At 40.0% G+C, this 26,556-nt stretch overlaps 1 protein-coding gene across 1 annotated transcript; it reads right to left on the bottom strand.

Moving 5' to 3' along the window:
• Positions 1 to 921: 921 nt before the first annotated feature.
• On the bottom strand, positions 922 to 20,156 carry SLC38A2 (solute carrier family 38 member 2). Its single transcript, XM_038405686.2, has 16 exons — positions 19,582 to 20,156; positions 18,338 to 18,576; positions 17,897 to 17,978; positions 17,616 to 17,731; positions 14,065 to 14,138; positions 13,868 to 13,960; positions 13,590 to 13,671; positions 11,183 to 11,265; positions 9,139 to 9,197; positions 8,839 to 9,015; positions 7,909 to 7,988; positions 7,713 to 7,813; positions 6,652 to 6,776; positions 5,879 to 6,023; positions 5,640 to 5,737; positions 922 to 4,673 (listed from the first exon to the last, which is right to left on the bottom strand). Exons 2-16 carry the CDS (start codon positions 18,448 to 18,450, stop codon positions 4,575 to 4,577), a joined length of 1,527 nt encoding a protein of 508 aa, XP_038261614.1. The 5' UTR covers positions 18,451 to 18,576; positions 19,582 to 20,156; the 3' UTR covers positions 922 to 4,574.
• Positions 20,157 to 26,556: the final 6,400 nt, after the last annotated feature.

The following is a 26,556-nucleotide window of genomic DNA, read 5'->3' as shown; positions in this document are numbered from 1 at the left end:
TTGAAGGCTGGTGTACAGGTGCGTCTGCTGATCCCGGTTCTGAAACTGCTCTTAGACTTCTTATGATGGAGCAAGCACAGAATGTTATCTATTTTTTCTAGATCAGCTCTTGAAGAAAGTGATCTTCCACTTGGTTGGTGTGTGGGTGTCTCCCAACCAGTGGAATGCCTGTTGCTAACTGGGCTAGATTCCCAGCTGGAAAAGCAGCTTTTAAAGCTTGGGGATCCCAGCAAAACCAGTGACAACTACCTTCATGGAAAAGCCCCTCAACGGGAAAAGGGTATAGGGAAAAAAGATGGGGTAGTCAACAGACAAACCATCAAATAAATACAGGGGCATCGAACTAGTAAATTAATTAAACTGTCTTCTGCCATATTAGAAAGCTAAACTATACTAAGACTAAAATACAAAGCTAAGCTACAGCTAGGCTGAAAGCGGACATGCTAGATGTTCTGGCTCAAGCTGTAGGGTTGTTGAGAAGGAACTGAGGGTAGCTTGCCAGGGCAGCTTTATTTATCTTTGGTACAGGATATAAACAAGAATATCTGGAGCATATGTATAGGCTGAATGGGCACTGCTTCAGAAAATCTCCCAACTTGTTCCCTCCAACGCAACTACTAAATGAACTTTTGTAAATCAGATATTTTAAACATTATACCTGATAAATATAGTTGAATACCATGGTATTTTTTAATAATCTCTGCCTAGGTTCTTATATCATGCCAAATCATAGTGGTGTCTGAGAGCCTGTTCATAAATCAAATGCTGCATAATTCTATTAGATTATTGTGAAAACTGCCAAAAAAAACATACAAGCAATGTCAAATAGCTAAGGAATTAAATTTCCTGCGTGCTGTACATTGCTATTAACTCAAAAGCAATTCCTTCACCTCTTCATCCCCAAAGAAAAACACAAGTGCCAAGGATTATCTATTTATTTATTTTTAATTCAGTTAAAACAAAACATATGTTTCATTGAAACTGTGTAACACTCTTTGCCAACAATTATAGCTGAATTGTTGACCTCCAACAATACAGTAGGTATATACAAAATATACACACAAAGATGTACTGTAGAATACCTGTAACACATAGATTAGACTGTAAAATAAGTTGTCAGTCACTGCATTTGGGAAATTATAACATCCATGTTAAACTGTATGAAAAAAAAATCTGTACCTGATCTATACTTCTTTATGGACCCCAAAGACTCTTCTTTATTGCAACATATGCATTTGTAATAAATAAAACCTTTCATGTTCGTGTGGTCTTACATCTCGAGTGGTAACATACTATTTCAATTTGTGTAAGCATAACTGTAAAGAAACTTCCTTTGACTGTTGTTATACAGATGTACAACATAAACAACTTGTTGAAATGATGCAATAGCCATTAATGACGGAGGAATATATACATATACCCAAAAGTCCCAAACCTATATTATATACAATATATTTACATTATATACACATACAATAATGTACACAGACTATCATAAATATTGAAAAATAGGTTTTAGTTTTAATGGATTAATGTTCTATAAATAACATTATAGTTATGACTGAAATATTATGGAAGACAGCAACGTAAAAACAAGGTGACAATACAGTGGTTTAATACTGAAGCTGCTCATTTCCATTGGTTTGTTTAGGGACCTCTAAACTGACAAGTTTGCAACAGATTCATATATTAGAAAACTACTTAGCAAAGTGGTACTCAAGTTTAACAGCTGAAGAGCTACTTAGTCATCAAATGGAGCTTCAGAGAACAACTGACTCACAGTGTAATGTCCAGACATTCATACATAAATTTGCACGACTCAATAACATGTATTGAATCAACATAATGAGGTGCTAACATGTAACATCTTCATCTTTTATCTCCCCCTGACAGTGATTGAAGGATCTCCCCCTCTCTTCTGGTTGCAGAGAGGGAAGAGGTTCATTTTTGCTCCCTTTGATGCTGAAAAGGGAATCTCTTCATCCTCTACACACTACAAACTTTTGGAGGGAGAGGACATTTTAAAATCTCCTCCCCACACCCACAGAAATCTGGAGGAGGAAGAAGAGTTGCCATATCTCTGAAACATTTGTTCAGTACTCCTCTCCATAGATCAGGAATAAATGAGCCTTTGATCTGAACTCCACTTCCTCTTCCTGAGTCCCAGTAAAAGAAGCACTGCTCAGTTCAAAGTGCTAACTGAAAGTTGAGTACCACTGGACTAATCAAACAAGCAAAATGAGAGAACTCTCACTTTTCATTATGTTTGCTGCAGATGTGGTGATTGGTAGTTGTAGTCAGAAGTATGAATCAAAATATCTGTGATTTCTCATAGATTTTAAAAATGTGGAGAAAGACAGGCATCATCTGAATGCATCCGATGAAGTGAGCTATAGCTCACGAAAGCTTATGCTCAAATAAATTTGTTAGTCTCGAAGGTGCCACAAGTCCTCCTTTTCTATCTGCCAAATAGTGATTGTACCCTAGAATTGATTCTGGCTTTTGAGACAAAATCTTCAGTGCTGTTTAATCAACTGATTACATGCCATTATTTGTTCCCTCTGACCCAACTACTAAATTGAATTTCATAAATCAGATTTTAAAAACATTATGCCAGACAAATATAGTTGAACATAGTACCATGACTCTTTTATTATCTTTATCCAGGTTCTTATACTGCACCCACCCATAGTGATATCTTTGATAAGTCAAATGTGCTCTTATGCAGTTACGGTTTTCTTGAACCTGGGATAGGAATAAATAGTAAACGTGCAGTAGAAACAAAACAGCTAGTCACAACCATACAGCACTTGTTTTGGTAGCTTGCTAGTTAGGACTCAAACAAAATGTATCCATTTCTGAAGCAAACAAGTATATGATGACTGTTCAGTCCATGAGGGTTTTTGTTTTGTTTAAACTACTATAAAGTACCAACTGCATGAGGAATCCCAGTTGCCTATGGGGTATGTCTTCACTACCTGCCAGATTGTCAGGCAACAGTTGATCCAGCGGAGATCGATTTATTATCTAGTCTAGACACGATAAATTGATCCCCAAGTGCTCTCCCGTCGACTTCTGTACTCCAGCACCACGAGAGGTGCAGGCAGAGTCGGCAGGGGAGCAGCAGCAGCTGACTCACCGCAGTGAAGACACCAAGGTAAGTCGATCTAAGTACGTCGACTTCAGCTACATTATTCACGTAGCTGAAGTTAAGTAACTTGGATCGATCCCCCTGCAGACCAGGGCTATATGAAGAGAACTTGTATCGAGCACCAAATACTGGGGCAGTTTGTGTATTAGGCTTTTAGCATAGACAAAATAGGAACAAAAAATAATCAAGTAATTCAAAATCCAACAGTGGATGAGAAATTGACAAATACTGAACAGTTTGTGAAAACTGTACAATTAATAAACCACAGCAGGGACTTCTTTTTATGGTGCAGCAAGTTCAAGAAAGAAAGACTGGCCAAAAAAAACAAACATAATTGACAATGGGCCATATGCTATCATTAAGCAGAACCCCCCATTAATCTCAAAAGAGAGAGTTTTGTATATCAATGGCATATGACACGACCCAGTGTGATTTGGTAGATAGCTGCAACTGAATCTGAACAAACAACCACCCTGTTTTACCTAATTGCACTATTGAGAACCTCAAGAGGAGAAATCCCAAGATCTTTATGAGCTCTTCACTGTATAAAAGTTTATTTTAAACATCACCCATTCTGATGACCTGAAACTGTTAAAAGCACTAAAACTTGAGTCCGATTGCCATTTTTTAAAACTATGGTATTTCCAGTTGATTAGGTGCAATGATTTGGGATATCAATAATGACTTCTTTGATTAAATTTTGGAGTATCTGAGTGTCACTGAATAAACTGTTTCTATTCAGTTACGGAGTTTTGACCTACTCAAATTGGTTGAAAGTCAGTATAAATTTGTTTAAAAAAATATTTCTGATGGGCAAACAAACAAATGCTCCCCCTTCTAATTATGCCTCCATAGAAGGGCAAATTGTATTAAATGTAGAACACAGATGAAATGTTTGTACAGGTTCTATGTCACTGGGATACATTTTTGTATTTAAAAAATTGTTTTCTTAAAGTCAAAATCATGCTTTTGAGGTCCATAAGAATTTTTGGTACATAAAATAATAGTGTTTTTTCCCCTCTCTTTCTCTCATTGGATAGATCAACACTTTGCTGTAAATTAAGAGTTATTTTTCACATCAAATGGTTCCATTAGGCACATTCAAGTAAAATAATAAAATACCCAAGTAACAATGACAAAAGCCAAACATGGCTCGATAAAATTCTACAGAGAGTTGTGTCCATTCTCTGGAATGGAATAAAATTGTCACTTCCCTCAGCCAGAGACTCAGGTGGTTTGATGTTAATATTCACTTCCATCATGCAGAATAGTTTCTTTTCAAGAGTTCACTTATTCTACAGTCAGAAGAACCAGCATCAAAGAATCTGCATTTTAAAGGAAGCAAAATTGCAAATCTAGGTAATTTTCTCTCTCAGTAGATATTTCAGTGAACACTGGAGTATTCGAGATTAAATCGTGCCAGTTAATGTCCACCAGATGCATAATTATGGATCCAATCTAGAATAATCAAGGTCATACTTCCAATCATCACAAACACGCCACTCACTAGGAAGAGTATAGCCTGGAAAGAGAAAATATAAAATTTACTTCAGATATTTTAAATTTTCTTCTTCTTCAGCTACAAATGTTTACCTGGCATAAAACCGGTAAGTGCCTGTCCTGAGTTATTTAAGATTTAAATTAAATTAGTCAAAGAACACTAAGGAATGACTAATAAAAAAGAACAAAGGTTACAGTAAGTGACAATGATTTTCACATGCTCTGGTTCCTTTTTAAAATGGATTAATAAAATTTATTTTTAATACAGCAAGCTACGTCCTCAGCTGGTGTAAACTGGCATAGATTTATCTATTTCAATGGAGCTATGCCCGGCTTCACAAGCTGGGAATCTGAACCTGAACGTCTAAGATCAGAAGCAGCAACATCAAGCAAAAGGGCCCAAGTGATCTGGGGAGGTCAGCTCTGAAAGGAGTAACCAAGAGACGTAGGTTTTGAAGAAATATTTGAGAGAGGCCAGTGAGGCTGCATAATATTATACAGCAGTTTCAGTACTGAATAGGTATTTTGTTGAATACACTCCACTAAACATTTATCAGGCACTTTTCGTATATATTATTTGTTATGAAATAGACAAAATGTGCCCCATTTCTATTCATGCTATTTTAATGTCGGTAATGGTGCAATAGCTATATGTAATTAAAATGATTTTACTTCCACCACTATTTAATTTCCACTAACAATTTGCTGTTTCAGGATGAAATCCTGGTTGTTGTCACCTCTGCAATTGGCCGGTACAACAACTGGAGAAGTCTCGTGGGGGAGTATGCACAAATAACTTCCTAGTGGCTCTCTCTCCAGTTACAATTGCCTATGAAAACTACTGCTTGTTAAGAGTAATAGAAGCTACTAGTTACTGCTAGTTCATCAATGAAGATCACAGAAATTCTGAAATCCTTAGATTATAAAGAAATAATTGCTCTGAACCAGTGATGAAAGCATGTTAATGAAAATACTCTTCTATACATACCCCAATCTTCTGCACTGATTTCAGAGGTTCTTTCTTCACTAGTTTGATATAGAAAGCAGAAGGAAGTATAAAGATCAGCATGGCAGCAGCAGAGGCACCTATATTTAAAATAAATTTTTAAAAAAAGTTTTCTGAAATAAGTAGTGTTTCATTAGACTTTTGAAAATATTGTTCTGATTTTGAAAAACAAAAAACCAACCAACCAAACAAAACCCTGAGCTAACATACAAAAAACTTACCAATGAATCCAAATATATCTCGAATGGAAGGGACAAAGATTACGAGAACATTGGTAAATGCCAAAACAAAAACTGTAATTAAACTGTGACGTAACCAACTGAACTCCTTCTCTGCACAAAACAGCTGTGTAATTGAAGTACGAATCTGCAAAAAATAATGAAGACATTAGTATTAATCACAAAAGTCCTTAAAAAGAGACACTGTCGACTTAATGCAAAAACAACTGGGATTACTATAACAGTAAGACATTAGAGAGAGAGAAAAAAAAGATTCTCTGTTTTGCACTTGACTTCATGCATTTGACAGCTCTTTATGAAAAGAGATTTTCCAGTTCTTTATTTAGGTGTTTAAAAACACCACAACTAACTAAAAACCATTTAAAACAAACAAAATTGGTAAGGAGACTAAGGAGCAGGTGTAGTACACAACACTACTTTTATCTCATTTTTTTTTTTAAAATGACTAGAATACAGAAATATAAAAAAGATTAAAGGTTTTGACCCTTCAATGTAAAAATATTTTACTTTCTAAATTGATACTTGTTAATTATTCTGATTCAGTTAAATGAGTAAAAAGCATACATGCAGACTTGTTATAAAGAATATTTTTTTAAATTAAAAAGTTACTAGAAATTAGCAAACTGTATTTGTTTAATTAATTTAATATTACTACTAGTCCACAACAGGAGAGGAAGGAAAGGTAGCCAGTTACTGGCTAAGATGGATACATGGAATAAAAAAAAAAAAAAAAAAAAAAAAAAAAGATTACTTACTGGAAAGATAACTACAGGTACAGTAAGGGTTACAGCCATAAGTACAGCCAGACGTACAATAAGAATAACAACATCAGCACCCAGAACTGCAGAGTAAGTATGAAGCAATTCTGCTTCAACATTTCCTATAAAGAAAATGGCATTTTAATTGAACTCTAATAACACACTCTTCACAATACTGCAGCAAAACATAACAGAATGGTAATATCCCTGTGTACTTAAGAAATAAGAACAGGACAGTCCAGTTCCTCCACGAATTTACAGTGAATTAAAAACTCAGTGGTCTTGAGCATATTGTCCTGCAAGTTTGTGGAAGAGAAAGAGACACAGGGCGTAGCCCCACTCATTTTACTTGCACATGTACTTCAGCTGGGCCAAATTCTGCTCTCTGCTACTCACGGACTTTGCATGAGAAAGGCAAATAAGTTTTCACCTTCTGATTATTAGACTATGGCAACATCATAGCATATACTTAGAGCCAAAATCTGTTCTCAGTTATACAACTGTAGACTCCTTAAAGGCAATGAAACTACAGAGTAGAACATAGTCCTTTGATTTTATAGATGAAAACCAATACAGGGACAGTAGTAGAAAAGGGAAAAATACAATAATGTGCAGTTATGAGAGGTTTGTGAAGAATATAACAAGGACTAGTGAGAAAAAACCAAGCTCATTCCCCTTCTTAAGCATACTAAGGCTCAGAATCAAGTGAACTATAGGTCACGAAAGCTGATGCTCAAATAAATATGTTAGTCTCCAAGGTGCCACAAGTTCTCCTTTCCATTTCTATAATTGTCCTTACATAGTAACTTCAATGTTGGACTCAAAGTATTTTACAATATAACTGAATTTTATAAGCTTTACAATCCCTGGAAGTAGTATCTCCATTTTACTGAGGGATAAACTTTGGCACAGACAGGTCAAGGATAACATAAAATCTGTGTCAAACAGCACCAAAACAGTGACTTCCAGTCCTGAACTTTAGCCATAAGACCACTGGTCCGTGTGTGTGTGTGTGTGTGTGTGTGTGTGTGTGAGAAAATAAAAGAGGCAATAACTACCATAAAATGTCAGGTATCCAAAGAGAGCAGCCAATAGGTACATTATAAACATGGCAAAAAATGAAACATTGGACACATTCATCATTCTTCTACGGCTTCGGCTATTAAAGAAACAAACAGAAGTAAGTGTTAACAGTGACAATATATTGCTGGTTTCTTTTTGAATAGTAAAGTTATATATAATCTATACATTTACCCTTTCAGTTCTTCATAAATAGGAAGAATAGCAGGATGGCAGACAAAAGAGAATGTTAGGATTGGTACGGCATAGACAGTCTGAAAAACATAAAACATGCTTTATAAATTTCTTGATAGATGTAGCAAATTTATCTTTGTTGCACAGAATTCATCAGTAGGTTTCTACTTTATATTTTTACTTTCCATTGAAAGTCTTATTTGTCTCAATTTTCTGTTATAAAAGTCAACTATTCTGGAAGGTTATTACAACTTTCTCTCTCTCTTTTTTGTTCTTAAGGGCCCAATACTGGAAATCCTCAAACCCCACTTAAGCCCATCGTAGTTGAATGCACTCTATCTCCCAAGAGGTTCTCAGCACCTTGCTGGATTGAATCTTTATGGCCGGATCTTGAAAATCTTTACTCACATGAGTATTTCTCTCTCACGAGATTTTCCATCACTAGGGGTATTTGTATGAGTAAAGGTTTGCAGGATTGGGCCTTTAGGGGCTGACCCAAAGCTCACTGAAGTCAATGGAGACTTTTCAACCATTGTAGTTACACAAGTGCAAAACCTATTTCCTGGTGAAGTTTGCACCAGTGCAACTTAATCTGGTAAATTATTTGTTTTTCTGAATACAGATGGGATTACTCACATGTTTAAAAGTTAAATGTGCTTAAGTACTTTGCCTTACCATGTGAAGTACTGACTGCCCCCCAGGAGAGGCTGGAAACCCTCATCTCCTCCTTAACTTTTACTGAGTTCAAGAAGCCCCATTTTGCAGGAGGTGCACAGTGCCTTTCAGGATTGGGACATAAATAATTAATGGCTCCCAAAATATTAGTTTTGGCAATTATGTAAGCAAAAATGACCATATTTCTATGTAATATTTGTTCTCCCTCTTATTTTAATAGTGGGAATGCCCTTTACATGGTAAATGGTACCTTACCTGTGAGTTGAAGACAAAATATTTTGGCCTGCAAATGTCATCACTAGTCATGTTTTGTGCTGTTCCATGCAAACGTGCAGCAGTTGCCAGGTGTGCCAACATGCCATTCAGAGTTGAGTTCATCATGTCATACTCCAATACCAAAGGACAAGGGATTTGGGACTTCTTGCAAATTACCTAAAAATACCACATTGTTATTTTTAACTGATACAATATGATAAAGCGCTTCAAAATCATATGAAGTCTCACTTGAAATGCACTATTATAAGCACTGTAAATCTACAGAGAAATTATACTTACAACAATAAGGAAGAAGACCATACACATTAAGGAAAGGCCACTTGTATACCCTAAATATCCTGTAATCAAGAAAGAGAAACAACTTTTTAAATTACAGCCTTGCTTTTTTATTTTTCCACTTATTTGCTAATTCACAAAATTTAGTAATTTACAAGTGTCTCATCACTTGTTTTCACTGCAGTGTTAGCTCAAGCTATAAACTCAAGTTTTGCTCCCCCTTCTACACCCAAAAATTTCTAGCTCAAATTACATGGTGCTTTAAACTTGAGCTAGCTGGCCTATTAAGAGGCAGCTGCTGTCATTGGAGTTAATGCAGTTGGGGGATGCAGCAGTTCATCAGCAACAACTCAGCAACTGCTAATCCAGCGACTCTGTGCTGCTAATCAAAATCACACTGTCATTGTTTCACAATGTGGTCACTCTTAGGCTATGCAGTCACAGTGCTGCAGCTGTTCCTCTGTAGCGCAATAGTGTGGATCAGTGGTTTGCAAACTTTTGTGCTTGTGTCCCCTTTCACACAGTAAGCCTCCGAGTGTGACCCCCCCACCCTTATAAATTAAAAACATTTTAATATATTTAGCACCATTATAAATGCTAGAGGCAAAGTAAGATCTGGGGTGGAGTCCAACAGCTCACAACCCCCATGTAATAACCTTGCGATCCCCTTAGGGGTCAGGACCCCAGTCTGAGAACCCCCGGTGTAGTCACTTCTTACATTAATCGAAGGGGTTTGTCCAGTGATGTAATTAATCCATCTCTCCAGGAGGTGGTAACTAGGTCAATGGAAGAATTCTTCTGATGACCTAGCTGCATCTACATTGGGGGGTTAAGTTGACCTAACTATGGTGCTCAGGGTGCAAAATTTTTCACAGCCCTGAGTAACACGGCTGGGTCAATCTAATTTTTACATTTAGACCACGCCTTACTCAAGTAAGTGGAGTAATTCAAGTATGCTAACTGGTGCAGTGAAGACAAGCCCTCAGTTATTAGGGCTCTATGGGGGTATGATTTCTGAAGTACATTAATGTGCTGTGCATTAAATTGGTCTGTATACACCCTGCCGGTGTGCACCAAAAGCATGCACATGGCCTACTTAATGCAGAGCACATTAGTACTCATTAGAAATCACATCCTATAAAGCACATTAGCCCACTGTGAAAATAAGCCCTGAGGATCTCCTATAGGTTTATTCACTCAAAAACAACCCATCATCTTGCCTTTTTTTTTTTTTTTTTAAAAAAAAAAAGAAAAGAAAATGGGCCTATATGGATCACTGAAGTACAGCCACTTCTGCTAAAGAACTAGGCAGCAATACAACACAACAGTTTAGGATCCCAAACAAACAAAATCCATTATTTCCAATTTAAACTGCAGGGAAAATGTAGTTACCCAAAATGAAATTTGGCCAGGACACAAGGGATAACATCCCCACTCTTGGAAGAGTGCCACGTGGTAACTGATGACCACAAGTGGTCAGGGGCTTCAGTTAATAGATCTAATCCTGTTTCCAATGAAGTCAATGGGAATTTTGATACAGTCTTCAGTAGGAGCAGAAATTGGTCCTGTATTTTATCTGAAAAACGCCACTTTCAGATCCACAGTCCTCCACAACATAGGGTGGGTTATCTAGTCAAGCACCATGTGGGGTATTCACTCCATATTGATTCAGAGAAAGTATTCCACCAATTGAATCATGAGCATCAAGTGCTTTCCTCAAACGTGCCTAACGTACATCGACCAGGCCAAATCCTGTGTAAACAGAGATCTGACAAGATCACAGTCAAAGGCAGTGGAATTTCAGACTTCCCATCCAGTCCTCACCCACTTTCTTTTCCTATTACACTCTACAAACACTCTGTACCCCTCATTTATTTCTTAAAAAGAGATATGCTATTCTTCTCTTCAGGGACTGAGATCATTTGCACAGCATCCACCTGGCAAGAGATCAGTAATGTGGAGATAGCACCCATATTTGGCCTTCCACTTGTTAACAGCCAAATCAACACTTTGTTTCCATATTTACTTTAAATGAATAGTTGCTTACCTAAATTTTTCAGCAGTGACAAAGGAAGAATGAACACTATAGACACCAGCACAACCAAATAGTCACCATTAAGATACCATTCTCTGTAAGAAAAAAAAAAGTTAAATTTATATAAGTCAAAGCATTTTACAACAATGGTGCGAAGAGGTTAATCCTTACATATATTCATTTCTATAACCCACTATTGTTTGTAAGTAAGAGATAAAATATCCTGTAACAATACCAAGAATAAAAATATTTTATGCTAAATTTCACAAAACAATGTATAAAGGGGCTATTGAAAATACTGCCATTTCAAGATGTATTTCAAATATATTTTTTAACCTGATAAATGGGAGAAATAGGTTTACATGCTGAATATTCTAGCATTCAGATGTACTATTTGAACTGCACTCTTAAGAATAATATCTAAGTCACAAAGGATCATCACACCACGAGTGGGCAGGGGGAGGGAAGAGAAGAACCACCATGCCTCCTAAATCTATATTGAGGCAATACTCCCATCATGTCCTCATCTGCAATATCCCTTTCCCTCAGGATAGGCATATACTTGGTCGTTGAGGGGAGGAAGGGAAAGAGAGACAGGAGAAAGACAACCTGTTGGTCAGGTGAATAAAGAGGCTGGTGGAAATAAAAATGCATATTGCTCAAATTCACAAAGGTACTTACGTCCTTGAATCCTAACGAGAGGTAGCTGCCTAAGAACCTTTGTGAATCTGGGCCTTTGTCTCTTTATTGCTCCCCAGGCCCCAACCCTGAGGCTGCATTATCTTTCTCACCATGCCCCATTTGGGATGGAGATCACCCTTTAAGAGAGGCTTTGAAGGGCTAGGGAAAATCTCTGGTAATGTGACTCTACTGTATGCTGCCAGGGAGCTGGGGGAAAGCCAGAGAGAGCGCCAGAACTGCAGCAGAACCACAAGGCCTCTGCATGACTGGCCCTGGCCTTCTGCCTATCACCTGGGACACAGGAAAGATTTCATTCTGTTCCATGGGGCAAATCTGGCCCATCACAATCGAAAAAATATCACCACAAGGGAAATTTCATAGAGATTTTCTTCCCCTGAATCCCCTCTTGTGTTTCTTTTTTCTTTCCATAGGCGAAAGTAATCAGTCATTTGTCAGGTATATTGGGAGCATCTTCCTCTGAAACACTTGGAACAAATTCAGTTCTCAGACCAGTGTAAAGCAGATTTTTAACTTCAGTACAAATGAGGTAACAGGGCAAAACTGGTCATGGGTATTCAACTGTGGCAAGACCCTGGACTTCTAGTCAAATCCTATATTCCTAAGACAATTCATGTAAAAGTGTAGCCTTTATCCCACTGTTAATACTGGAAATAGTACTAGCTGATCCGTAACAGGAGATATTTTTGAACCAGATGTAATATTATTTGGATTAGCAAAGAAGCCTTGTTGAACAAATACTCTATCTTAAAGACTTTGCTGGTTTGATCATTAAGGGCTAAATTCTGAAAACTGGTGTAAATCTGAATTAATTTTAACAGAGTCACTCTAGATTCATACCAATGCAAATGAGAGAAGAATTTGGACACATTTCTCCAGTTACTTTGTTTGGAACTTTTAAAAAAAATACACTCTAAATTCTCAAATTAGTGTGATTGAGACATCTGTATGATAAAAGTTAATGTACTGCAACTTGTCTTTTTTAAGAAGAAAATGTTTTGTTGAGTTAAAAAAAAAAAAAGTCAGATATCGAAGGCCTTCAGCACTTTGCATCAGGATGCATATTATTGCTGGTGATAGCCCCTGTGAAGGAAATCATGAGTCTCAAAGTCAAGAAGTTATGGAATTTCTGTGTGGATTAATGGATAATGTGGATGCACAGTTTGGATGTATGCTGTATATCTTAAATCACTACATGCACTGTAATCAATGAGTTGGTGTTTTTAATATTGCCACAAACCTACTGAATATTTGTCCTTAAGCAAGTATTAACTAGAATCACTGTAGAAATGCAGCTTACTCTTCGAGTAAGAATACTTCCCACAATGTTAGTGTTTGAAAACCATCAGTCTAAGCTTCCTGAAATACATTAGAGATAACTATAACCCTATTTAACTTAATTTCATTATTGAGCCATATGTTGACCAGCACATCCATTAGCACTTACTGTATATTCTTTATATATATGTATTCTATCGTATTATAGAAAATAGTTATTTTGCTAACATTTTTACCAGTAGAGGCTAGATCCACGTCAAATGGACCACCCAAGGGGTAGAAAAAAAAAAAGCTTACTGGAGCTTACCACCACCTTATCTCTGATTAAGAAGCTACACTAAGATGTACCAAAGGAAGTCTTCATATAAAATATATATACACATGTTGCCCATTTTTGTTTCTACTATTAGTTTCTCTGATGAGGAGGAGTTCTATCACCTACCCTGTGTTCTCTTCGATGTTCATAAATGACTTGATGACCAATGGCAACTCATATTTCACTATGTAGAGGTAACTTGACATAGCTGTAGGTGAATAACATTATAAATCATTACAAATATAGATGATGGAAAATGACAGAAGAGTCACAAAAAACTTATTTCATAACTTTACTTGCCACAAACAATTAATAAAAACATACGTGAAAAAGTCTGAGAATGGAGACGGAGTATTTACTATTTGACATTACAATCTACAGTAAATATTTTTCAAAAGCCTCACCTCCAATGTTCTGCATTGTAATTGACCCGGAAGCTGCAATTTTTCCAGCCAAACCAAATGCCTTCATTCCTAGCTGTTCATATAATAGAGACCCTACAAACATACAAAATAAATCAATTGAAAATGTGTATTTTACAAAGGAAAGATAATATGAAGTTAGTAATAACAATTTGTACAAGAAGAAGAATTTACCATACCTCCTTCATTGGCGGTCTTTAGGAGAAGATGAACTGAATATAAAGAGAATATTGACACAACCACCAAGAGAATCCTATGAGGGGAGGGAAAAAAAAGCCAAAAACTTTTAGACAACCTTAATTTATTTAGTTTAGCTATATTAATTAAGTGTACTATTTGAATAGGAAGGATTTAAGATAGAACATAAGAACCAATATCAAAACAGTGAAATGAAAGAACAATTAAGAAAAATAAGTGTAAATTCCAATGCTAGCTGAGAAAGTCTGAATCAATCAGTGCTTGTTGATGAAAGGACACTTAAATCCACATTGGAAGGTACAGCTACCGATTTACATTATTATTTTGTCAACAGACCCAATTCTCATTTATACTAGATACTGCTGAAACGGGATTAAATAATACTTAAAGTTGACATAAGGCCCCTTTACACTATTAGAGTGGTGTAGAGAGGTGCAAATATAAATGAGAATCATACCCAATATATTTTTGTTTGACCCAACAGACACATTATTTTAACAAAAGTATCAAAGAACATTATTTTGTATCACTATAACAGCTGTTTTTCTATTTTTACTTTTTCCTCACATTCTTAGGTAATTACATCACAGCTAGTTCATCTCTGAAACACTAGACTTGTGACTTATGTAATTTGTGACTAGGTGAGAAAATTTGCTAAAGTCTGAAACAAGTCATCTTACAGCTGTATGTGATGTTTTTGTGTAAAGCAAGATACAAAAAAGACAGTTAATTTAAGGTAAAAGACAGATAAAATATGGACTGACAACTAGAAAGTGTTAAGAGCTTGTGACTCAGTACAGTTTGTTTTAAAATTCATATACATTGAAATGATCTGAATGCAGGTCAGTTTCCTTTGCTCAACATTTACTGTTGTTTCACTTGTGCTTAAATAGACTGTTAACGGCTCCCAGAAGTTGTCTTATCTTCTGTTAGAACTACCTAATCCTTTATTGAAATGCTTCTTTGTAACCTCTAAAAATTTTCATAAATAAGTTACTATGATTTGGACATGTATATGTGCATATTTATTTGTTTTTCAAGTAATTTAAGAAAAAAGTTTCAGAGCGGCCACCAGCAAGAGTTGGTGGCCACAATCTGAGGACATCAAAAAAATTAATGTAAGAACCCCTGGTTTAGTCTGTGTGCTCATTTACTTCCTGGCTTCTATGCTGAAAACACCAAGCACACACTATGAGAACACGTGTCCAGTAGGAACTGAACTGACACCACCAGCTCAGTTCATATAAGCCACCTAATAATCATCATGTTAAAAATGTCATGTCACTACCAACTTGGGCCAGATGTGAACCAATCAGCTAGACATTAAAAGCTTTTTATACTGTTATTAATCCTGTGAGCCATGCACTCTGTTAGCAACTGCAGCCTGGGCTCTCTTGCATCTAGACTACTAATCATACTTAATTTTGTGATGATATGTGAACTAGCGTAGCCTTATTTCAGTGGCAATACATTTGAATACAGAAATCTAGAGATGAAAAAAATTAAAGAATTAAACCACTGTGGCACCTATGATTGCTAAATTGCTAGCTACAAGTGTTTTAAAAAATGAACTGATTATAGCATAATGTGCTGAATTATTCAAATAACTGACTTTAAACTTGCTTCCTCCCACCTATTTTACTTTTTTGTCTACACTAACTCCTAAGAGATCGCCTACCATATGTTATACTGGTGACATCATAACCACTGCAGAACCTCTTTAGAGCATGAAATTGGCATATAAAAGGGTATGTAAATGCCTCTTTACTATTTTTTACTGTATGGCACAGCTTTGTTAATTTTAAAAAATATTAATAGTATGTATAAATAAAAGGGTATATAAAAGTTCTTAGACAATTTAAAAAAAAAATGAATAAATCATGCCAGGCACTAAACCTCCTTAGGTAATTTGTTCCACTGCTTAACTATCTGACAATTAGGAAGCTTTTCCTAATGTCTAACCTAAATCTCCCTTGTTGCAATTTAAGCCCATTACTTCTTGTCCTGTCCTCAGTGGATAAGGAGAACAATTTATCAATCTCCTATGTACTTGGAAAAACTTATGTTCTCCTTCAACCTTTTCTTCTCCAGGCTAAACAAACACAATTTTTTCAGTCTTTCCCTTGTAGGTCATATTTTCTAGACCTTTAACAATGTCCACATCTTTCCTAAAATGTGATGCTCAGAACTGGACAAAATACTTCCACTGAGGCCTAATCAGTATGGAGTAGTGCAGAAGAATTAATTCTCATGTCTTGTTACAACACTTCCGCTAATACATTCCAGAATGATGTTTGCTTTTTTTGGAACAGTGTTATACCGTTCACTCATGTTTAGCTCGTAATCCACTATGACCCCCAAATCCCTTTCTGCATTACTCCTTCCTAGGCAGTCATTTCCCATTTTGTATGTGTACAACTGATTGAAAATATTCCACTTAGGAAGGAACTATTTGTCCTTGTTGAATTTCACCCTATTTCAGATCATTTCTCTAGTTTGTCAAGATCATTTTGACTTCTAAGCCTATCCTCCAAAGCACTTGTAAACCCTTCAGCTTGGTATCATCCACAGAATTTATAAGTGTACTCTCCATTTCATTTATCCAAATTATCCATGAAGATACTGAATAGAACTGGACTCAGGACAGATCCATGTGAGACTCCACTCTACATGCCCTTCCAGCCTGACTGTGAACCACTGATAACTCCCTGAATAACATTTTTAAACCAGTTGTGCACCTACCTTGCAATAGGTTCCTCTAGCCCAGTAGTTCTCAAACTTATTGATTCCCCACCCCACCCCTGCTTGTGTCTGTAGTCATTTGCACACCCACAAGTACATATAGCACCACTCAGTTCTGAAAGCAGAGTGGAAAGTGGCAGCTGCTGGCCAAGAACCCAGCTCTGAAGGCAATGCTGCCACCAGCAGCAATGCAGAAGTTAGGTGGCATGATATGACACCGCCACTCTTACTTTTCCATTGCTGCTGGCAGTGGCACTGCTTTGAGAGTTGGGCGCTTGGCCAGTAGCCACCGCTCTCAAGCTGCCCAGCTTGGAAGGCAGAGTGGGGAGTGACGGCTGCTGGCTGGGTGCCCAGCTCTGAAGGCAGCGCAGCCATCAGTAAGGTAAGGCACACTCAGCCAGCAGCTGCCACTCTTCTAAAGCTTCTCCCTGCTCCCCATACATTCCATGCCCCCTAGGCTATAATTCTCTAGTTTGCACCTGAGAAGGTCATGTGAGATCATATGAAAGCCTAGTTAAAAGTTGAGCTACATCACATTTACTACTTTTGCCTATCCACAAGGCTTGTAACTGTTTCAAAGAAAGATCTCAAGAAGAGCTCTGTGTGGCTCAAAAGCTTGTCTCTCTCACCAAATAGAAATGTTGTCCAATAAAAGATATTACCTCACCTATCTTGTCTCTCCAATATCCTGGGACCAACACAGCTACAACTACACTGGATACCCCTAATATTGTCTATTAACAGATACATGGCAGAAGAACCTTTTTTAAATTAACCAAAACATACTTACACAAAAAGAATAATTCCAGTGTTTGCCATGGCATAAGAAAGTCCAAGGATGCCACTACCCATAATAACATTGCTCAGATTAAACGCTGACATTCCAAAGGAAGTAGTACCTGGATGCTGCGTTAGGGAAGGAAAAGCTAATAATTAATAGAGAACCAGTAATTAATTCATGATTTAGTTTTGAATTTAAAATGAACATTTTCCACTTTTCAAGGTTAAATATTTGAAAGTAAAGCAACTGTTTAGCATGCTAATTTTAAAACATCATTAGTGCATACTTACATATTCAATGTCATACTTCTTCTTTCCAAGATTGGATTCAAGCAGGAAATTTTGATTTTCTGGATCCCTGTCTACACAAGATCTGTAAGAAAGAAAAAAATAATAATCCACATTTAATTGTTATAACGAACAAGTTTTACATTAATGGCCTTTAGGAAGTCAGTTGTTCCTGCTTTTTATTCTGTTTCAAAGGGAATCAGAAAACAGCAAATCATCCAACAAAACTAACTACACAATCTGTCATCTGCAAAATAAATATAAAATTTTGAATATTCAACTTTGTATACATTTGTAATAAATATAAACATTAAAACATTAAGGTCTAGCAAGGCATTTTAAAAAAGTATTTTAAAGGCATGAAGTACATTATGTGTAATAAGGTACTGTACAAATATTAGCAAACGGAAACAAAACTAAGAGCAATGCAAAAAGCCCTCTGACCTCGCAGGTGCTTTGGTTGGATATGGATAATTGAAGTCATTGCTGTTGGAACTATAGCTACTGCTGTCTTCATCTGGAGAAATGTTAAACTTGCTCATTTCTGCTCTGCTCATGATGGGAATTCAATTAGCTTTTCCCAGTATTAGATGAAGTACGGAGTATTTGGCCTGATGACCGCCCCTCGGTGGCAGTCTTCACCGAGCTCGCTCTTTTGTCCTTGGATGCAGGACTTGCCTTGCCTGTGAAGGTAAAAAGGAAACGTCAATACTGCAGTGGTCTATCTAGCGGGTCACGTGACGAGCTGCTGCTTGCTGCTGCTGCTGCTGCTCTGGGGCTGATTCATCGTCAGCCAGGCGAGTGGAAAAGTACTAGCCAAGGAGGGGCGGAGAGGAAAAGTACAAGATACTGACTACGGAGAACAAAGATAAATCTTCAAGTACAACACCCAAGCACACGCCTGGAGATGTGATCAGCATAGGAAAGGGTCTGCCAGCGTGTATGTATGTATGTTGGACTTTCTGAGACATGCTCTTTCATGCACACACAAAAGCAAAAGAATTAAATAAAAAAAAAAATCACACTCTCCAGCTGCTAGGAAGACATTTATATCTAAAGATCAAATCCACCCAATTTACATAACTTACATGGAGACCAATCATACTGCAATGTAAAAGCTATAATATCCACATTAAGATTTATAACAGAGAAGTACCCACATAGTATACTATAATGAACAAATATTTGTTATAGTAACAACAAAATATCCCCACACATAAATATATTTGATCACACACACGTGTACTATATATCTGAAAGAGAAATACCTCCAGTCCACCCCTCCTCTGCCAGAAAAGAAAACTGATGCAACATCCATGTGCGATTGTCACATTCACTTGTGATTAACCTTCCTCTCAAACATTACCATACCGCTCCCTGCTTTCTACTCCCACCCACCCCCAGGGGCATGGGATCCCTGCAGTTTAAATGGGGGGAAAATGCAAATCAGTCACAAGATTGCACCAGCGGCGTGGTTTGGTGGTTTTTTTGTTTGTTTGTTTGTTTTTACCTTGGAAGGAAGCAGCATCTGTGGCGGGATTTTACGTGAGTCTGACCCACACAGAAAAGCCCGCGTAGGGGGCTTGAATATCGTTTCGGAAACAAAATATTAACTAAAGGCACCAATAAGCCACTCGGCGTTTTTAGAGCCCAGCCCCCTCCCCCCAGCAATAAGCACAGTACGTTACCTCGGCGAAGCTGAAAACCGGGGATTTCCCCCTCTGGTATCTTCACAGTACCAACGAGATCGTTTTCTAAACTGAGAGTTTTAAATGTTCTTGAAAGGGAAAAACACAATCCTTAACGCAGACAAAAATATAAATAAAAGTACCAAAATGTCGTTTAAAAGCCACCGACACACGGGGGGGGGGGAAGTAAAGCTCCCCTTCTACTTAAATCTGAGCGAGGGGAAGCGTGGAGCAGTGTTGTGATCGCAGCCGGATATTGCTCCCTTACGGTGTTGGTGCAGGTCTGAAAAATGTCTCTGCTGCCTCTGCTTTTGAGAGTGGAATGCGGCGGGCGGAAAGGGCGAGGCAGCTACATACACAGCAATGTGCCGCCTCTCCTTTGTATACCAACACCAGCCCCGGCTCGGCCTAGCCACGCCCCGGCTCATTTCCTTTCTCGCCTTTTTCAGCTCAGTTTAGGATGCCACTCAGAGGCTGTTACTCCCCTAAGCTCCCTCCTGCATCGCCGGGAAATACCACGAGAGCATTATTTTGCACTGATGTAACACTGGAGACAATACTGTACTTAACTAAGCCCCCCCCCCCCCCATCACCAAACGAGATAATACCACTACTGTGTGTTCATCTATTTCAGAAAGAAAAGGAGGACTTGTGGCACCTTAGAGACTAACAAATTTATTAGTGCATAAGCTTTCGTGAGCTACAGCATCCGATGAAGTGAGCTGTAGCTCACGAAAGCTTATGCTCTAATAAATTTGTTAGTCTCTAAGGTGCCACAAGTACTCTTCTTTTTTCAGATATTCTTCTTAACTGCTGGAATTAGCCTACCTTGTCACCATGAAAGGTTTTCCTCCTTCCCCCCCGCGCTGGTGATGGCTTATCTTAAGTGATCAGTCTCCTTACAGTGTGTATGATAAATCCATTGTTTCATGTTCTCTGTGTGTGTATATAAATCTCCCCTCTGTTTTTTCCACCAAATGCATCCGATGAAGTGAGCTGTAGTTCACGAAAGCTTATGCTCTAATAAATTTGTTAGTCTCTAAGGTGCCACAAGTACTCCTTTTCTTTTTGCGAATACAGACTAATCCGGCTGCTACTCTGAAACCTATTTCACAGGATCTCAAAGGGCCTGACATCAGTTTATGAAACCTCACAAAACTGGAGTGAGGTATGCCCCCTTTTAGCAAGAAGGAGACAGAGGTACAGAGAGGTTCAGTGAATGCATGCAATGACCACAGTTGTTTCAAGGCCATCATAAACTTTCATTCATTACTAAAGCATCTGCGGCTTCAACTTCTCCATCTTCAAAATCCTACTTCACAGGGATGGGGTGAGGCTGTTTGTCAAAGAACTCCTTGGTGTAAAGAAATTCTCACTTGCCAATTGCAGTTTACCAAATATTTGATTTCAGTACCAGGTAAATGGGGGTAGCTGAGACTCCCCCATCCATCATTGTGAGAGATCCCCAGACTCTCACTGTTTCCAGGCATCCCTTCTTTAGTGTTTGTATCACGTTACAATGATGCAAAGGTTACAGAGGTGAAAGCTGATCAGTCCCATGGACCTACTGCTGTCATTTATTATTTGTAATGTATGATGTGGTGCACACACAATCGCACATGTAAGTCCAGATGGTAGAGGGAGTGGAAAAGTTTCAGAGTAGCAGCCGTGTTAGTCTGTATTCACAAAAAGAAAAGGAGGACTTGTGGCACCTTAGAGACTAACACATTTATTTCAGCATAAGCTTTCCTGAGCTACAGCTCACTTCATCAGATGCATTCAGTGGAAAAGGCACCCTTAGGCCTGCGTCATTGGAGTATTTTCTCAGCCCTTCTTCGCCTGGAGTCTCACACTTTTTAAAGGGGGGGGGGCAGGAAGGGGACACAACTCCCTTATCCTCAGCCAACGTCCTACTATTTCCCCCCAGCGATAGTTGGAGGATTTTGCTCTCTCTACGATATAGGAGGGGTGACGGTCAGTACTAAGCATTACCGCCTCTCCAGGGAGGGCTGGGGGGGGCATGCATTTTACCCTATGGCTCGTGTCCCACCTCTAGGCAGTTGGGTGGGGGGATTTCGCTACCTTTCCCCCCTGCAGGGATGTAGGCAAATGTTCCACGGTATTTCACACGCTCCCCGCCTTTACCGAGGGGCCTTGGAAGGGAGGGGGCGGGAGATTTGCGGGGGTCCCCCTCCCGTCCCCGGGAGTTGCGAGGTTGGTGCCTTTGGAAAGGGGGGAGCATCCTGTTGTTAGTGAAACGTGCGCTCCCCCCGGGAGGGGTCCCTCCCTCGCACTGCCCCAGCAGCAGCCCGCTGCCCGCCCCGGAGCCCTTTAATTCCTCCCTGCCGGCGGCTGTGCGCGTAGGCCGCAGCTGGAGGGGGATGGGTGCGCGCATGTTGCGGCGCGGCGGGCCCGGAAGGGTGCGGTGTTCCCGTGCAGCCTGACGGAGCCCCCTGCTGTGGGCTCTCTGGGGAGGGGCGGTGGGGTGGAGAGCCGCGGTGGGGGGGGGGTGCGTGTGTGTAATGGGCCGGCTGGGCTCGCTTCGTGCGTCCGACCTGCGCGGCCACTGCCCGGGCTGTGTTCGCCCCCCCTCCGGCTCCCCTTGGCGCGGTTGCAATGGGGACTTCCCCCTGGGGGCGCCACGCCGGGATTGAGGGAGAGGGGGCCACGGGGCGCACGGATTTAAGGCGCAGCCGCTAAATTCAGGGGCGCTGCTCTTTCGTGGCCGCCCGCGCCCCACCGTGGCGGAGGGGCTCTCCCCGGCAGGACGGCGCGAGCAGCTCGGGCAGTCGGCGCCTCGAGACCCGGCGCCAGGCTCGGGGCCTCAGCCCGGCGGCGCGAGCCGGCGACTAGGTTCCAACCTGCCCGGGTAGAGGCGCCGAAAGTTCTAGAGCAGGCAGGGGTGGGGTGGGGTGGGGTGGGGGGGAGTTGAAGAGGAGCACGAGGGCGGGGCCTTTCTGTCAGAGCGCGGGGCAAAGGTTCTAAAATTTTTCCATAACTGCACTAACCGAGATAAGAGACATTCGCTGGCTCCGCCTCCCCCGGCGGTGTGACGCGTTCGTCAGTTCCTTTCCCCCGCCACGGGGGGAGCCGCCAATCAGCGCCCAGGCCCGGCAGGCCGCTGCCTGCGCGAGCTGCCATCCCCAGCGGCCGCTCACGCGCTGTTCACGTGCCCGCGCGGCCACGGCGGCCCCGCCCGTGTTCTCTTGTCCTTTCCCTCTGTTCGGGGCCTGAAGCCGGGCCAGGGGTGCACAGGGCTGCGCGCACAGACCCGCACAGGGTGCTGTTGGCTGGGGGATAGCCTGGTGACCCAGTGCTGGGGCCAGGGGTGCGCAGCAGGTTGCCAGCAGCCTCACGGAGCAGGCCTGTTTGCATGTTGCAAGGAACGGAAGGAAGGCACCGAATGGTGGCTGAGGGGAGGCCAGGGGGCAATCTGCTCACACTCTTATTGCAGGGTTTGGTGCTAGCTGTTAGCAGTGGCCCAGCTCGGCCATCACAGCCCTTTAAAACTACATGTGAGTTGGGTTGTCAAATGTGGCCCACGGGCAAATGAGGCTGGGAAGTTTGGCGCCTTGGGCAAGAGATGCTCAGTGCCCAGGAAAGGGCTGATCAAGGCAAATGTGCCACGGGCAGGGTGGCCACTAACAAGTCTCCGGAATACAGGACCTGGACATTCCAGGACTTCCAGAAATGATCTGATCCTGACCCTGCCGGTGTGTCCTTGCACCTGTGACTTTTCCCCTCAGCATGACTCTGCCACTCGTGATGTAACTGTGCTACTGCTGGCATGATCTGACCCCTGCTGGTGTGACCCCTGCCTCTGCCAGCATGATGGCACATGGGAAGTCACGCTGGTGAGGGGTGGAGCGATGTGCTCTTCAAAATGCTGTCTACTGTGCATGATACCAGTCAAAACCATGCCCCGTTTAGTCTCCGTACTGGACAGAGGACAAACCATAGAAAAACAGCACTGTCCAGCTGAATGGCCTGCCTACCCACAGGTGTTCACATGGGTTACCTGTCTGCATCCGAAAGTGGGATTTGTTCTTTAGGTTTTCAATGTAAAATAAAACCTGTGATTTGATGTATGTTAAAGTTATGTGAAGGGTGCTTATAGCATGTGAGTAAGCACCCTTAATGCTTGCATAAATCCTGATAAATAAATATGTCTGTGATGGGGGGGGAACTGCCAGCTGTTGTGCTGAGACTACTTCTAACCTGTTTTCCCTGCCAGCTTGGGACTCCAGAACCTTGCCAGTTTGAGTCAGACACCCTAGCCTGTTACAAACCCAGACCCAGGTCTGAACCACGTTTTTTAAACTGAAAACAGCTTAAGAAATGTTCCTGTTTCTAACACTCAGATGCCCAGCTCCCAATGGGGTTCAAACCCCAAATCTTTTTACCCTGTATTAAAGCTTATACAGGGTAAATTCATAAATTGTTCGCCCTCTATAACACTGATAGATATGCACAGCTGTTTGTCCCTCCTGCCCCCCACCACCCCCAAGCATTAATACATACTCTAGGTTAATTAAAAAGTAAAAAGTGATTTTATTAAATACAAAAAGTAGGATTTAAGTGGTTCCAAGTAATAACAGACAGAACAAAGTAAATTACCAAACAAAATAAAACATGCAAGTCTAAACCTAATACAGTTAGAAAGTGATTACAGATGAAATCTCACCCTCAGAGATGTTCTAGTAAGCTTCTTTTACAGACTAGTATCCTAGTCTGGGTCCAGCAATCACTCACACCCCTGTGGTTACTGTCCTTTGTTCCAGTTTCTTTCAGGTATCCTTTGGGGGTGGAGAGGCTATCTCTTGAGCCAGCTGAAGACAAAATGGAGGGGTCTCCCAGGGGTTTAACAAGACTTTCTCTTGTGGGTGGACACCCCTCCCTCCCCCTGTGTAGAATCCAGCTACAAAATGGAGTTTTGGAGCCATATGGGTAAATCACATGTCCATGCATGACTCAGAACTTACAGGTAGCAGCCATTGTTCACATGCTACCTTGAACATCCTCAGGTAGACTTCTTTATGTGGATTGGAGTTTTCCAAGATCTATTGTCTGTTAAAAGAAAAGGAGTACTTGTGGCACCTTAGAGACTAACAAATTTATTAGAGCATAAGCTTTCGTGAGCTACAGCTCACTTCATTGGATGCATTTGGTGGAAAAAACAGAGGAGAGATTTATATACACACACACAGAGAACATGAAACAATGGGTTTATCATACACACTGTAAGGAGAGTGATCACTTAAAATAAGCCATCACCAGCAGCAGGGGGGGGAAAGGAGGAAAACCTTTCATGGTGACAAGCAAGGTAGGCTAATTCCAGCAGTTAACAAGAATATCAGAGGAACAGTGGGGGGTGGGGTGGGGGGGAGAATGCATCCGATGAAGTGAGCTGTAGCTCACGAAAGCTTATGCTCTAATAAATTTGTTAGTCTCTAAGGTGCCACAAGTACTCCTTTTCTTTTTGCAAATACAGACTAACACGGCTGCTACTCTGAAACATGGGGAAATAGTTTTACTTTGTGTAATGACTCATCCATTCCCAGTCTCTATTCAAATTGTCTGTTAAGTGTTTCTTGATTGGGCACTTAACTTGCAAATTCCTTTTTTAAAGAAGCTGGCCAAATGCCTTACTAAGGCTACTTACATTCAAACAAGTACACAGCCAATATTCATAACTTCAAGTACAAAAATGATGCATGCATATGAATAGGATGACTATATTCAGTAGATCATAACTTTTGCAGAGATATGTTACATGGCCTATGTAGCATAAAACATATTCCAGTTATGTCATATTTACTTTCATATGCATATTTCCATAAAGCATTATGGGGTGCAACGTCATAACATCATAAAAGCTACTTTGCAAAATCAGCAACCACCTGAAGAATCAAACCAAAGCAAATCCATGCTCCATAGCTCACTTTACTGGGAAACCTAAAAAGCACAATAATAGAGGTAAACAATGTGTGTCCACTTTAATTTTGGAGAGAAAAATATACCTTTTAAATTGGATCAATAAATGCATTGTAATACTGCCAAAATCATCCCTTCAGGGACTGGCACTTTCACAAATAACTATATTTTACATAAGATAGGTCAGGTAGACCTATTTATTGTGATTTGCATTAATATAATACCAAACAAGTAAAGAATGTTGCAGTGCAAACTATGCTTTTTGTAGGCACTGTCAATCCCCTGAAGGATTTTTTTTTTGGACCATAAACTTTTCTTTTATGGGATAGTGTCTGTGGCAGCACCCTATTCAAGACAATCACCTGCGTTTGGTGAGTGATTAAATGCCAAAGTGAAGCTAAAACATCTGATAAATGTAAAAGCCATTTATGCACAATTGCCATGAACATTACACTTCTTGTAGAAGAGAAAAGAAGTATCAACAAACCATAACATAAAAAGAGAATTTGAAAAACAACCTTGTCTTGGAGAGTATGAAAGATTTTGTAGCTGCTACTTTGTTGGGCTATGATCCAGCAAACACTTAAGTATGTGCATAATATTAAGCAGGTGAGCAGTCCCATCTAAATCAATGACATTACTCATGTTTAAAGTTAGGCCTCTGTGAAGTGCTTTGCTGGATTGGCACCTGGAGATTTTTCACTGCTATTGGTTAAAGGATGAGACATAAAGACTTGTTAGAGGGTTGAGTTAATAAATGAATAATTTATCAAGGGACAGCTTGTTTGGAAAGGAGTGGTGCTGTTATGAATGAGAAGATAGTTAAAAATATAAATAACATAGAAAATATTATTGATATTATTTGTATTATGGTAGTGTCTAGGACCCAGAGGTCCCCCATTGTGATAGGCACTGTACAAACATGTAGCAAACGGACAGTCACTGCCCTGAAGAATTTACAATCTCTGAACTCCTTCATCTATAATAGAACCTATAGTTGATTCTGTAAAATCTATTACATTTTTTATCTTGTCCATTTTT

Source organism: Dermochelys coriacea, chromosome 1, assembly GCF_009764565.3.
Source record: "Dermochelys coriacea isolate rDerCor1 chromosome 1, rDerCor1.pri.v4, whole genome shotgun sequence".
NCBI classification, from domain to species: Eukaryota; Metazoa; Chordata; order Testudines; family Dermochelyidae; genus Dermochelys; species Dermochelys coriacea.
Note: the sequence above shows the minus strand (reverse complement) of the source record. Positions and strands in the feature narration are given on the sequence as shown.

Excerpts from the sequence above, each read along its gene's own strand:
- SLC38A2 (XM_038405686.2), bottom strand. The coding sequence starts at position 18,450 with ATGAGCAGAGCAGAAATGAGCAAGTTTAACATTTCTCCAGATGAAGAC. Across the intron at positions 9,198-11,182 it reads GTCACTGCTGAAAAATTTAG|GATATTTAGGGTATACAAGT; the intron begins GTAAGCAACTAT and ends TCTTGATTACAG. Across the intron at positions 7,989-8,838 it reads ATTTTGTCTTCAACTCACAG|ACTGTCTATGCCGTACCAAT; the intron begins GTAAGGTACCAT and ends TATGTTTTTCAG.